The sequence below is a fragment of the Mus caroli genome, unplaced genomic scaffold (genome assembly GCF_978045245.1).
Source record: "Mus caroli unplaced genomic scaffold, Mus_caroli_1 scaffold_34, whole genome shotgun sequence".
NCBI classification, from domain to species: Eukaryota; Metazoa; Chordata; class Mammalia; order Rodentia; family Muridae; genus Mus; species Mus caroli.
Genome location: NW_028227289.1, coordinates 2,730,798 through 2,745,797, shown reverse-complemented (window position 1 = coordinate 2,745,797; position 15,000 = coordinate 2,730,798). Strand labels below are relative to the sequence as shown.

The 15,000-nt window shown below is 38.9% G+C and overlaps 1 protein-coding gene across 1 annotated transcript in view; it reads left to right on the top strand.

Moving 5' to 3' along the window:
• LOC146999862 (RNA-binding motif protein, Y chromosome, family 9-like) overlaps positions 1 to 5,766 on the top strand; it is a 10,559-nt gene extending 4,793 nt beyond the window's left edge. The window contains exons 4-9 of the mRNA XM_085834392.1: positions 99 to 276; positions 1,837 to 1,989; positions 2,780 to 2,888; positions 4,261 to 4,341; positions 5,113 to 5,201; positions 5,383 to 5,766. Of these exons, the coding sequence (XP_085690518.1) occupies positions 99 to 276; positions 1,837 to 1,989; positions 2,780 to 2,888; positions 4,261 to 4,341; positions 5,113 to 5,201; positions 5,383 to 5,696 (924 nt within the window). The 3' untranslated portion in view covers positions 5,697 to 5,766. The remainder of the gene's footprint in view (positions 1 to 98; positions 277 to 1,836; positions 1,990 to 2,779; positions 2,889 to 4,260; positions 4,342 to 5,112; positions 5,202 to 5,382) is intronic.
• Positions 5,767 to 15,000: the final 9,234 nt, after the last annotated feature.

Genomic DNA, 15,000 nt, shown 5'->3' with positions numbered 1-15,000 from the left:
TGTGTATATTTACATTAAGAAAGACATTCTAAACCTCATGTTTGATGCAGTAAAAGGTAAAGTATGTAAGTTAAATTTGTTTCTGTTGTCTTTTTCAGAGTTTGGATGGAAAAAGAATTAAAGTAAAACAAGCCAGGAGACCATTATCACTTGAAAGTGGTAGTAAGAGGAGACCACCATCCTTTTCAAGAACCAGAGGTGCTTCAAGAATTCTGATTTGTGGAAGAGGAGGAAGAAGCAGAGCAAGAAGTCGTCCTTCATGTGAAGGGAATTTGGGTAACTTTCATAGTGGAAGCAGTGTGACTGAAGTAGAAACACTACGACTTTTATTTAACATTCTCATGACTAGAGCAGTTACCTTTAATTAGAAAAATTAAAGGCACTGTATGGTTAGTGTAAATAACAGATGTCTTAATTTAAAATTGAATTTACACCAGAGTGTAAATTGCAAAAGTGTTCTTTTAAGACATTAAGTATTTGTCCTTATATAGTCAACAGAATTTCTGCAAAACTTGTTTTATGTGCATTGCTATTTTGCCTCTGTGTCTGTATGAAGGTTTCATATCCTAGAGTTACATGTTTTAGCTGTCAGTGAATTGAACACAGGTCCTCGGGAGAACTTCAGTACCCCTACACTGAGCAGCCAGATTTATTTCTAATCTTGTTTTTTAGTTTTGTACTTTAGAGGCCAGTATTGAATGTGAGTTGTAATTCTAACTATTTGGGAAGTTAAAACTATACCAGTTAGAAAAGAAAATTGCCTTAAAGTGTCCAGAACTCAGAAGTACATTTCAAATAAAAAGAATTCATCAGACAATACTTATTGTTGTATATTTATCTGGAAACTGTTCATTTCTTCTTTTGATGGCAGTTTGTATATAAGCCTATTGAACACAAATATATCCTCCTAGAATTATCTAAACCTTGCAGCGTTCAAGACTGTTTCAGACTCTGGAAGAGTTTAAAAGAAACAGAAATTTTTAATGTTAACTTTTTTACATGTTAACTTTTGATGTATGATGAGAAGATGACGACACATTAGGATGCTTTATAGGCAATGGTCAAGAGTATTTTATTACTTTTGAAAATAAATTCATATTTTATTTTTATAAAATCTATAATTTTTTGTATTCACCAACATTAAATATCCAAGTAAGGGCTGTTAGATGAGATAGGTGATATTTCTGAAGTAGACTTACATTTTATAATGCTCTCCAAATGATCTAAATGGTTAAATCTAAGTTTTTATTCTCACCTGTATGAAAATACACACTTTATTCATAATTGGACACTAGATGTATATTGATTTTTTAAGCTAAAATGATTATAACATACTTAATATGCATTTCATAGAGAGTCCTAATTTGTAAATTATAATAATTGTTCAGCATGTCTATATATTAATAGTATTATATAAAATTTCTTATGTTTTTGGTTGATATTTAGGCTTATATTTGCATGACAGTTTATTTCATAGAGGTATCTTGCAAAGTATTGAGACAAGAAATATATAAAAATCTGCTTTCTAATAATGAAGTGATTATTTTCTCTGAAATTTAGATATATTTAATTGGCAGATTTTTGTTCCCTTTCACGCCAGTTCTCTGTCATTTCTTTAAACACAGTGTAGTGTTCAAACTATGCTATAAATGTTAAAGCCATCTTTACATACTGTTTGAATTCTAGTTACAAAAGGAAATAGTAAATTTTACCAATTTAGAAAAAGTACTAATTGCTGAGAATACAGTATTGTTTAAGGAAGATTTACAAGTGATGATTAGAACTTACTCATTGAAGTATTGATTCCCTTTAGCTAAGATGTTTCTTTAAATACAGGTGGTGATAGATATACTCCTAATTTCAATGTGAGTTCTTCTGGGAGATACTTTGCAGTTAAAAGAAGTCCATCTTCAAAAAGGGATGGTCCTCCTTCTAAAAGATATGCAACTTCTGCTCTGACAAGAAGCAATACTGGACTGAGAGGACAAGGTAAAAACATGCCAAGCAGACATTTTTGTGGAAATGCAGTTAATAATGAATGAGAAAAGTCTAAACAATTGCCTATGAGTTTTTGACCATCACAGTCTTAGAAGACACACGCACATGCACAGGCATACGTATGTAGGAAAATTTTACATTTGTAGATCTATCCAAAGATTTTAGCCAGAACGATACTGAAATTTGACAGCCGAACAGTAGTGGTGCACGCCTTTAATCCCAGCACTTGGGAGGCAGAGGCTGACAAATTTCTGAGCTTGAGGCCAGCTTGGTCTACAGAGTGAGTTCCTGGACAGCCAAGGCTATACAGAAAAACACTTTCTTGGGAAAAAAAAAGAAAGGAATGAAGGAAGGAAGGAGAGGAGAGGAGGAGGGAGGGAGAGAGAGAGAGAGACGGGAAAGAGAGAGAGAAAAGAAGGAAGGAAGAAGGAAAGAAAGAAAAAGAAATCTGAATATTAGTGTATTGAGGTTTTATAAAATCAACATAATTAAGCATGTTGTAAGAAAAATTTGAGTAAAGACCATTAAAATACAAAGTTGTGAAATATGAATTACGAGAGAGATTCGTGCATAAAATAAGAGGCAGATTGATGCTTGATTACACTGACAACAGTATGTTTATATTGCATTTGTGAAGTAGTTTACCAATACAGCTTCATTAAAGAATGAAGTATGCCTTGTAAAAGGTATTTTGCAGAGAAAAGTCCAGTGTTTTTATTACTACTTTGAACCATCTGCAACTTGAAATACTTGTATAGTAATTTTTAAACTTAATGTCCAGAACCACATCGAAGAGAGATTTCTAGAAATATGCCAAGAGGAGAGCAAGCATCTTCCAGAAGAGATGAGTATCCATTACCAAGGGATTATGGCCAGTCTTCTAATGATAGGTAAAGACAAAATAGCAGAATGGTTGAATTTCCCATTGTTGAAGGAAAAAATGCTTTAATTACTGTACTTAGTATCATACAGGAACATTCTATGTAGTGTCAAAACCTTTTATATCCGTTCTCATTAAGACTGTTTTCCAAGGCTAGTGAGATGGCTTAACAAGTTGAGTAACTTTCATGAGACCTAAGAGGATGTCCAAATGCCACAACATCTTGGGAAAAAAACAAAAAAAACAAAACAGGTTTTCTGGGTTCTATATACACAGTGAATAAATAGATAAATGCATACAACATTTTCTGCAAATTATCTTCTAGGATGAGAAAGGTGGTTCAGTTGTCCAAGTATTTACTTCTTAAGACGAAGACCTGTATTCATATACTCAGAACCAATGAAAAAGTTAGGCATAAAACCTATAATCTCACCTGTGTTGATTAATCAACTCTTATGTTGGTTGGAAGACTCTCATGGGTCTGACAGCAGTACATGGAAAAATTTTAGGACAGTTAGAGACACTGTTCAAATAGAATGTGGAATGTACCTGAGAACCAACATTTGAGGATATCCTTTGAAATTCAGGCTCATTTCCTATGTCTGACTAATCTCAAAAGTATACTACCTACTGTAGTACACAAAGTAAATACCTTCCAATTATACAGTCAGTTTCAATTCTGTAAATACAGAGAGGATATCAATGGAAGCACAGTTAACTGTATTCTTATTTGAGCTACATAATTTTCAGATTTAATCCTTTTGTAAGGTTTAATCTTTTTTCAGATTTATTTACTGTATTTTATGTGAGTACACCATTGCTCTCTCAGACACACCAGAAGAGAGCATCAGATCCCATCTTATGAATTAATTTTATTTAATATTTATTAATTATGTATATTAATTACATATTGTGTTCTCATGTATGTCATTTTAAAGCCACGATTTTGTGTTGTAGCGGTGCTAAGGACATTCATATACGGTTAATAGAGCTCTTATTTTCAGTTAGTTTAAGTGTATTGCAGTTGAGGTGCTGGGCAATATGGTAATGTAGTATATAGAACCCTTTTACATTCCTGTCAGTGATGGTCAAAGTTTTAATTTTTATGAAGTTTCTTCCTCTCCAAATACTGCATCGTCTGCGTTTGTTAAATTTTAGCAAGCCTAATAGCAGTATTTCATTAGCATATTTGATGGAGTAGCATTCATGTATCCAAGTTATGTTCCGGATCATTGTCTGAGCTTACTTGGAGAAGTGCCCATTGATATTTTTCCAGGTATCCTGGATTCACTGGCCAGTTAGCTAATTGGTCAGTTCTAGAACAGTGAGAAACTCTCACATAAAAGTTTGGATGGTTATTTTTAATTTCTAATTTATTCAAGGAAATACACATCAACATCTAGGGGCTACTTTGACTATGGCAATTACCGCTCTCGGGAAGATCATGCATCTAAAGTCTTCAGGTATTACAATTTCTTTATTCTCTATTCCCTCCCCTTCTTTCCCCTACCCTCCTCTCTGCCTGCTTGCCTGCCTGCCTTCCTTTCCTTTTCTTTTCCTTTCCCTTCCTTTCCTTTTCCTTTTTCCTTTCCTTTTCCTTTCAGTTTCCCTCTCCCTCTCCTTTCTTTCTCTCCTTCCTTCCTTTCTTTCTTTCTTTCTTTCTTTCTTTCTTTCTTTCTTTCTTTCTTTCTTTTTTTCTTTCTTACTTCCTTTCTTTCTTTTTCTTTCTTTCTCTCTTTCTTTCTTCCTTCCTTCCTTCCTTCCTTCCTTCCTTCCTTCTTTCCTTCCTTCCTTCCTTTCTTTCTTTCTTTCTTTCTTTCTTTCTTTCTTTCTTTCTTTCTTTCTTTCTCTCTTTCTTTCTCCCTCTCTCCCTCCGTCCCGCTAACCCTTTCTCCCTTTCCCTTTCTCTCTTTCCTTCTCCATATCCCTTTCTCCCTTTTCCCTTTTTCCGTTTTCCTTCTTTCCCTTTCCCTTTTGTTCTTTCTCTTTTTCACCTCGCCTCCCCTCCCCTCTTTTTTCTTGTCCTCTCCTCTCTCTCTCTCTCTCTTCTTTCAACAGGATTTCTCTGGGTAGCCCTGACTGTCCTGGAAAGTCACTTTGTAGAACAGGCTAGCCTCAAACTCAAAAATCTGCCTGCCTCTGCCTCCCAAGTGCTGGGATTAAAGGTGTGTGCCACCACCACCCGGCAAAACTGTTAGTTCTTATGTTAACTAAAACTTCCTTTTAAAACTTAGTGAGCATGCTGGCTATCGTGGAGGACGTGATAGAGATTTCTCTGAATATTTAAGTGGAAATTCATACAGAGATACATATGGAAGTTATGGTAAGAGTCCTATTTTACTTGGTAAATAAATGCCATCTTAATGAATTTTACACATACAGAGAAAAGTAACATGGGTTATACATTAATTAGGTGGTTGGAGTATTTGCTATTCCAGTGTTCTTAACTGATTAAATGTACAGCCTTAAAGCTGTTTTCTTACTTGGTCATTTATATACTTCAGGAAGCTTCCATGAGGCACCATCTGCAAGAGGTGGAAACAACCGCTATGATGACTATAGCAACTCACAAGATGGATTTGGTGGAAGAGGAGAAACATACACAAGCAACCGAAGTAACATATATTCAAGTGACTATGAATGTAGTGGTAGACAAGAAGTGCTTCCACCTAGAGATAGGGAATACTTTGAGCGTGAGGGCAGACAAGTAAGAGGGCATTCACCTAGGGATAGGCTGTATAGTGCATCTCGTGAATCATACAGTAGTAATACCAAGATTTGGGGGATCCCATGGAGTTCGTGGAGAAAGCAGATATAAAGTGGAGGCAGGTACTAAAGTCTTAAGTTGTGTACCACACATTATTTCTAAGAAGAAAAATAAGATGTTATTCCTATGTTCTCTAAATGTTAAAAGAAATATGTTGATTTAGGAGATAAGGCAAATATTAAGTTTTACTGCATTACCCGAATACTGAAATACATTGGTTGGGGGGAAAGTGAAATAATGACTAACTTCCCATCCATGAATTTTTCTTCAATGTAAAACAAGAAAACTTTAACTGTTCCAAAATGATTCTTTGTTAAGATAGCCTTGTTATTGTTAAAGTAGAATTTACCAGTAGAGATTATTTGCATAGTCAAAAAAAAATCTGTCAATAAAAATTAAAGCAAAGCCATTGTCTCATTTCGTTGTTGAGTACCAAAGTATTCCCTCCTTATTTTTGATGGCTTTTCCTTCAGCAGTGAATAAGCCCATCTATGTCTCCCTTTTCCAGTTTTCAATCCTGGGTTAGGCCCTTTAGTTGAGCTTTGTGGGCTGAAGTTCCTGGCAGCAAAGCAGTTGTCCAAATAACAGAGTCCAAGCCCATTACCGCTGCCCCTGCAGACCTGATTCCATTCTGGATGACGCTGCTCCTATCCATTAAGTATATTCATCCCTCATCTGACCAGAGTATGTCAATCAAGTCTTCCCTGACATTCTGGATGTATCCCAGAACTATAGAGCAATCATGCTGCACATCTGAGGGTGGATCAGATAGCAGGGTGGCTGGCTTTAGGGCAGAGAGTGTATTATAGCTTATGCGAGGGGAATTCAAAAGTAGAGCTTGAAAGTGCACCAGTCTGGCACACTGGCTGGGTGGATTCCAGAGGGCCCCCTCAATAGCATTGGGGGTGGTGATAAGTTCCTGCCATGTGGTTATTTTGTCAGCATCCTTGTCTTGCAGGCCATCCTTGGGCCACCGGGTCCAGCTTCTTAGATAAGTAAGCCAGAGATCTTTTCTATAGTCCCAAAGTTTGGGTGAGCCACCCCCTTTTCTATCCCCTTTCTCTCATCCATATACAAGGTGGGAAGGTCAGGCATCTCCAATAAGGCTCTTCTTAGAGTCTTAAAAGCCATGTCCATCTCAAGGGTCCATTCTATTTTGTCTTCTTGGCCCTGGGAGTCCTCATATAACAGTTTGGCTAACTCAGTGAACCCTGGCACCCGAAGTCTTCAAACCCATCATATCCCAGAAATTTCTGTACTTGCCTATGGGATATGTAACTGGGATGTTAAGTTTGGTGTGTTCCTGGTGTATGACAGCATGTGTTGGTCAGTCCCCTTTGAATATGTAGGTGACCTCATGTTGACAAAGCTGGGCCTTCTTAGCCAAGTTGACTCTGTTCCTGTAGGAGGTCTCATGTGGCCTCCTGACATGTCTCCAAGTCGGGGGCTCTCAATACATACTGGAGCACATCTATTTGGGGGTGTGCCCACAGGTACTCAGCCGAGTCCTCATACAGTGCCTCTTCAAAGGCAGTAGGTGGAGAGACCAAAATATTTTAAATTCAGACTCCATTTTAGAGAACCTGACCTAAGTTTGAAGTCAGGTAAACTAACATGCCCATACCTAGCATTAGTTTCCAAGTTAGTTTCCCCCAACAAAACCCAAGCCTAGCTCCGGTCTCTAGGCTCACCCCAACAAGACCAGCATTTCCAGGTTACACCCTGAACAAGACCAGCTGCTCCAGGTTATTACCCCAACAGATCTGTACCCCCAGATTACAAGCCCACACCCTGCCTAATGACCACCAATATAGAGGGAAATAGAAATTAATTTTACAGTTTGATTCCCAGCACCAGCCAATTATGCTAAAGGCCATAGTAGCTTTCCAATTAGATGTTTGCAGTTATTCCTGCCACCTGCCCCCGAATACCCCAAAGTACCTCCCCCTCCCCACTCCCAGCCACCTGCTGCTTGCTATAAAGCCTTGGATAGATGTTCAGGGCTCCTCTCCCCACCACAGATAACTTTTTTCCTATTTTGGCTTGTTAATCTTAACCCAACCCCACCCCCACCTTTTTCTTCTAATTCTATTCATGGATTTTAGATTTTCCCTGAAACCAATTGAATCAATTCCCCAATGAAACACACTTCTCAGGGACATACCCACTTGCCAGTTTTTGTGTTTTGATTTTCAAGAGCATATTATTTCCCCATGCTATATACTGTGATCTTGATAGAAACCAAAATACCACTGGAAAGTGGCTGGTAGAGCAGTTGGCTTTTCATTAAGAGGATAGATAAAGTGACATTTTCAGGGTTTTTGAGGTTGTCACTGGTACTGAGTGAAATCCTTGAAAACTCAAGTCTGAGGGTCATAGTTCTGCCACTAATTGGTTGCATTCTAGAGCAGATTAACAAACCTCTCTAGCCTTTTTTTGGGGGGTGAGGGGGGCTATAATACAAAGATACTTCATGAGTAGCATGATAGACACCAACAATAGAATACAACAATGCTGATATCCCACGAAGTGGCATTTTATAGTTCTAACTAAATTTGTGCTCTTTATGGAACATATTTCTAATAAAGTACTTGTTCTTAAAATACAAGAAAAATCTCAATCTAGCTTTACTAACAACTTTATTTTTCTAAATGTTTTCTGAGGTTGGTAGTCATTGGATACAATCTATATCTTCTCTAGGATGTTGATAGAAATAATTAAACATGGTATCACAGCAGCAATGCCTCTAAAAGGTCAAGCATTAGTACAGGGCCTGAGATACTGGTCAGTGAGGGACTGGAAGCCTCCTTAAAGTTGTCATATAACTCTTAGATTAATAGGGCTCTGAGGGTAGCAATCAGAGCAAAACTCCTGAACAGCACAAAGTTCTCAAGACACATATTGATTGGGATGTGCCACATGAGGGGACCTATGGGTTACCTATGGTAACCCATGGGCTGCATTCCATTAGTTCTAAGGCAATTTGTCATTCCTCCTGCATGGCCCTTGGCAAATAAGCTTCTTGCATGTGTATATCTCCTCTTTCTTTTGGCTAGAAACATTTTTATCTCTATGATTTCCTTGAGAATATTTGCTGTGTTTGGAGCTGGGACTGACTATTCACATTCTATTCCTATTATTCTTGATGAGGTCTTTTCTTTTTTCTTTTTTCTTCTCTTTTTTCTTTTCTTTCTTTTTTTGTGTTTTGTTTGTTTTTTTGGGCTTAACAATCTTTGCTTTTGTTTTATTTAATTTTATTATTAGATATTTTCTTTATTTACATTTCAAATTTTATACCCGTGTCCTCATTTCCCTTCTGAAAACCCCCCTATCCCATGGTATCACAGAGTTCTTAGATGTTTTGTGTCAGAAAATTTTTAGATTTAACATTTTCTTTGACTGGTGTATCAACTTTTTCTATTATATCTTCTTCACCTGAGATTCTCGCTTCCATCTCTCTTATTCTGTTGGTAATGTTGCTTCTGATGTTCCTGCTCTCTTCCCCAGGGTTTCCACTGCCAGGATTTCCTCAGTTTGTGTTTTCTTTGTTGGTTCTACTTTTATTTCCAGGATTTTCTGTATTCCTTTAAAGGGTTTGCTTCCTCTTTAAGGCCTCTATCGTCTTTATAAAATTGGATTTGAGGTCATTTTCTGTGTTTTGCTTGTGTTAGGATACCAAAGGCTTCCTGAAGTAGGGTATCCTTGTTCTGAAGGTTTTACCTTACCCTTGTTTTGTTGATTGTGTTCTTTTGAGGACCCTTAGACACCTGGATACCTTTAGTCCCTGAATGTTCCCTTTGTATAGGTATTGAGAGAGGCATATACTCCTTGATCCTGGTGTGGCCAGCCCCTTGAGAGTATTCTTGGGATATATGTTTCTAGATCAGCATGTTGATAAAGGTAGGCTGAGAGGTGGTGGGAGAATGTGCATCAAGCAGGAATAGCAGTCTACTCCAGGCACCTGGTGGTGCTTCAGAGGACTAAAGGAGCAAGTAAGATGGGTGCAGGAAGGGAATTTTACCTGTATGGTTCCAGATAAGCAGGTCTGATAAAGGTGGGCACCGAAGTGGTTGGATGATGAAAATCTGCCTGGGATAGCAGGCTGCTCAGGGAAGTTGGAGTGGCCCAGAGCAGCAGCAGGGGTGCTCTAACCACAGATATTTTAAGTAAAGTTATAAAATATCTTTCTGTAGCCTCTTCAAGCTCCATCATGTTATCTACCTCTTCAGCCTCTCATTTGGCTTTACCCTCTCTTCCTCAAACTCCATTACCTTTCCCTCTTTGTCCCTTCACAGAAACTCTGTCCTACTATTTCCCGACATATGGCTCTATAAGGGCCTACTAGTCCCATAGATTTTTCTCTACAGGGGCCAAAGAAGTATACAATTCTTTTGAGTCAATAAGCTATTTTCAACAAATGAAGAATTTTACAAAAGATTTAGAAGACAAGTTACCTAAAGAATGGACCATGTAATTGTCCACCATGTGCAAGAACTGTCCCCACAAACATCTTAGTCAGCTGAACTACCCTAAGGTTGTTTGTTTGTGAACATAAATTTGGTGATTAAAAAGAAGCTAGAATTCAAAAAGGAAAGAAAAGTAGAGAAGAGAAGAGGAGAGGGCAGGGGAGGGGAGGGGAGGGGAGGGGAGGGCAGGGGAGGGGAGGGGAAGGGAGGGGAGGGGAGGGGAGGGGAGGGGGGAAGAGGGGGAGGGGGAGGGGGAGAGGAGGGAGAGGGAGAGGGACGACAGGGAGAGGGACGACAGGCACAGGCACAGGCACAGGCACAGGCACAGGCACAGGCACAGGCACAGGCACAGGCACAGGCACAGGCACAGGCACAGGCACAGGCACAGGCACAGGCACAGGCACAGGCACAGGCACAGGCACAGGCACAGGCACAGGCACAGGCACAGGCACAGGCACAGGCACAGGCACAGGCACAGGCACAGGCACAGGCACAGGCACAGGCACAGGCACAGGCACAGGCACAGGCACAGGCACAGGCACAGGCACAGGCACAGGCACAGGCACAGGCACAGGCACAGGCACAGGCACAGGCACAGGCACAGGCACAGGCACAGGCACAGGCACAGGCACAGGCACAGGCACAGGCACAGGCACAGGCACAGGCACAGGCACAGGCACAGGCACAGGCACAGGCACAGGCACAGGCACAGGCACAGGCACAGGCACAGGCACAGGCACAGGCACAGGCACAGGCACAGGCACAGGCACAGGCACAGGCACAGGCACAGGCACAGGCACAGGCACAGGCACAGGCACAGGCACAGGCACAGGCACAGGCACAGGCACAGGCACAGGCACAGGCACAGGCACAGGCACAGGCACAGGCACAGGCACAGGCACAGGCACAGGCACAGGCACAGGCACAGGCACAGGCACAGGCACAGGCACAGGCACAGGCACAGGCACAGGCACAGGCACAGGCACAGGCACAGGCACAGGCACAGGCACAGGCACAGGCACAGGCACAGGCACAGGCACAGGCACAGGCACAGGCACAGGCACAGGCACAGGCACAGGCACAGGCACAGGCACAGGCACAGGCACAGGCACAGGCACAGGCACAGGCACAGGCACAGGCACAGGCACAGGCACAGGCACAGGCACAGGCACAGGCACAGGCACAGGCACAGGCACAGGCACAGGCACAGGCACAGGCACAGGCACAGGCACAGGCACAGGCACAGGCACAGGCACAGGCACAGGCACAGGCACAGGCACAGGCACAGGCACAGGCACAGGCACAGGCACGACAGGGACAGGGACAGGGAAAAAAAGGAAAGGAAAGGAAAGGAAATAAAATAAAAGAAAAGAGAAGAAAAAAAAAGAAAAGAAAAGATTACATGCTATCTATAAAAGTTTACCCATGCCTCCAGTAGATAACCCTATATTAATATATTTGTTGGCAACACTAAATGGACTCACTGAGTTTATTTAAAACGAGAAATAACATGAAATTTAGAAGTAATAGTGGTTGGGGTCACAGGGGAAGAATTGAGAAATGCAAATTGTAGGTGGATTTAAACAAACACATTATATGCATGTATAAATTTTCAACCTATTTTCAAAACAAGAAAAGATAATTTAAAAATAAATTCCCAAGACATGGCCTCTTCCAGTAACTTCTCAATATTTAAGTTTAGAACATAACAAGCTCTTTCCGTGATTCCAAATAACAAAAGATGAAAACAATAAAATTTGGTTAATGAGATTTGTAAAATTTTTGAGGTAATGTAACTGTTAATGAAAATAGTTGATTGGTCACTATAAAAACGTACCAAACTAGAGCTGCACAGAGTAGCACATCCCTGTAATCCCAGCACTCAGGAGGTAGAGGCCAGAGAGAGGTGGACTCTGTAAGTCTAAGGCCTGCCCAGACTGATAGGGAGTGTTAGAATAGCCCAAGGTACATAATAGAAAAGAACTGGCTCAAAAAATGAGGAGTACCAAGCCTCTCCTCATTATTTGGAAACTTTTCATTTAAATATATTGTTACATATAGTCGCAATAGGTGACCATTAATAAAAACAAAAAACAAAACAAAAAAACCCAGTCCACTCAAACCATAATAAGAAAATACACATTTTATTAAGAGCTACAGTATTTAGTACTAATTAGTAAGAATCATAACCATGAGATTTAGTGAACTAAGAAAAATCTAACTGCCCATAAAGAAACCCACTGGAAAGTATTCCCTTACTGTTGTATATAGTAAGTGTGCTAATATTTCTTGGCAGCAGAAGCAAGATGTTAATACTTATAATCATTCAGTAAATTTACCTACAAAAATTTCTTGACCAATTTTCTTTTCATTATATGTAATCTTGTGAAGATAAAATAAATAACAGACCAAAAATTACAGTGACAATCTGGTGCCCAAAAAGGATGTGCTGTACACTAAGTCCCCAACTTATTTCCAATTTCTATTTTAATGATCTGTGATATTTAACAGTGAAATTTATACTCAAAGTATTTAAACAATAGGTTTATAATCTTTCTTGATACTGATGCATATGGAACAGCTTTATATTCCGTAAACTTCACTTAGAGTCAGTGGAATTATTTTTTGACGCAATATATTTTTTTTGCCTATATATACACCTACAAGTATTTTTTCATATTAATGAAGTATGTAAGAGGAAAACATTTTAATTGATATTATAGTGAATTCCTCTTTTAGTAATATCGTTTACTATTATGAAACATACCAACTTTCTGAAAATGTGTTGGCTATTTTGGTGGTCACATTTCAGATACATAATCTGACTATAATAGGAGGCTTATTCTACATGTGTTATTCTACAAAGTTTAAATTTTCTGCCTATTTGGGATGGTAATGGAGGTTGAATTCAAGGCATTGCACATAGCGAATATTCTACCCCTAATTTAGATGACCAGTCTCTTTGAATTTTTTTTTCTTGCTAATTGTCTTGCAAAATAGCCTAGGAAAAGACTGGCCTTGCTAGGGAGGACTTGAATTTGGGGTCTTCCTGCTTCAGCCTCCTCAATAGCTTTCTGTATTACACCTGTATTATTAAGATTTGTTTGTTTGGTTTTTTTGGGTGTGTGTGTGTTCTGGTGTTTTGACTGTATGTGTGTGTGTCAGTGCACCACTTGAGTGCAGTGTACAGGGAGACAGTGGTAAGCAATTATGTGAATAGCAGGAATTAAATCCAGGTCCACTGCAAGAGCAACAGGTACTCTTACCTGCTGATGGATGTCTTTAGCCCCACAATTTTACAGTATAAAAAATAATAACTGTATGTTATATCTTGTATGAAATATGTTTACCTTTCAGTCATAGACTGGCTGCTGTGTTATTTTACCTGACAGAAAATTTTTGAAAGTCTAAAGAAGATGATGCAATTGACAATAAAACATTAGTATAGTGTGTGGAGAAACTGCAAGCAATAAATGGTAAGAATAAAAATAGTAGAGAAGCCTAATTGGTAAAAAAAAAAAAAAAAAAAAAATTACATTAAAGATCTGTGAAAACTGCTAACCTGTCAGTAAAATCCTTACAATACAAGTACAAAAATCTGTATGATGACCTATTCCAATCGTTGGCTGATGTGCTTATGAGTACAATTCAGAAGAGGATGCAGGTTAACCCTTGAAACTTGATGGCCAGTTTGCCAGGGTTAGTTGCCATGCCACAGGTCCCAGTGAGAGACTCTGTCTCAAAACACACAGTAGACATCTCCTAAGGAATGATACCAGAGTTTTGCTTCTGGTCCCCATACTTATGTACACACCAGTGTACACACATGCACCTTTATAAAGTGAACATATACGAATATTATCCATAACATGATATCCATAAATAACATGATACTGAAAATAACTACTGAAAATGGCAGTTAGGTACTAAAATACAATTAAGTTTCTTGACATACAAGACACTCAAAAGAAAAAAGCTCCACCAACCACAAAACAGGTAAATAAAATATACAAGCAAAAGACATTAAGACAAAATCTTCAAAGAAAACAATACCAAACAAAAAGTCTGCAAGAATTCTGTAGCTCATTTTGTGTTGGCAAACTACTACTTCAGGGCCTAACCTGGTGCGTGATTTATATCCCCAGTTAGACTCAGTTGGAGAAAAATATTTTTTTTCATTGAAATCATGTATTAATTAAAGACAGGAGTGGGAGTCTGTGTCTACTTCTCCTTCAGTGCTGAGAGCCTGTCTGGCTGAATTGAACCTATGTAGGCATACAGTAATATTTTTAATTGAAAAAAAACAGTTTCTTACTGTCTTATACTACAGGGATTAAAGAAATCAGAAAAAAAAAAAAACAAAAAAAACAAATATAGGCTGTTTTAAGTAGGTCTCAATATTGTGTTAATTTTGAAAATGTGTGTCCAAGTATTACAAAGATTAACTAAATGAAGAAAATTAATAATTTTAAAATCCAAAGTAGGAAAACAAAACAAGTGTGGGTGTGTGCCTATGTGGGTATGTGTGTGTTCATTTTCATGTATGGCAGTGTATGTCCATGCAAACACTCCTCACCTTAATTTTCAGATAGTCTTTCACTAAACCTTCAGATTACTGATTTGGTAAAAGTGGACTGGTTAACAAGCTCTGAGATTCCTTCTCTTACCACTACCTAACTCCTGACTTTCTATAGGTGTAGTGGGGATCTGAAATCAAGTTCTTATATTATAGAGCAAGCCTTTTATCCCCTGGCCTTCCCTAGTCCCCAGAAACTATCAGCTTTCAATTTGTAATTTTTTAATTTTTTTCTCCATTTTTAATTTTTAGCATTTTTTATGAATCGTCTATGGTTTTTATTTTCCTTTTATAATGTTGAAAAGCTCAACTC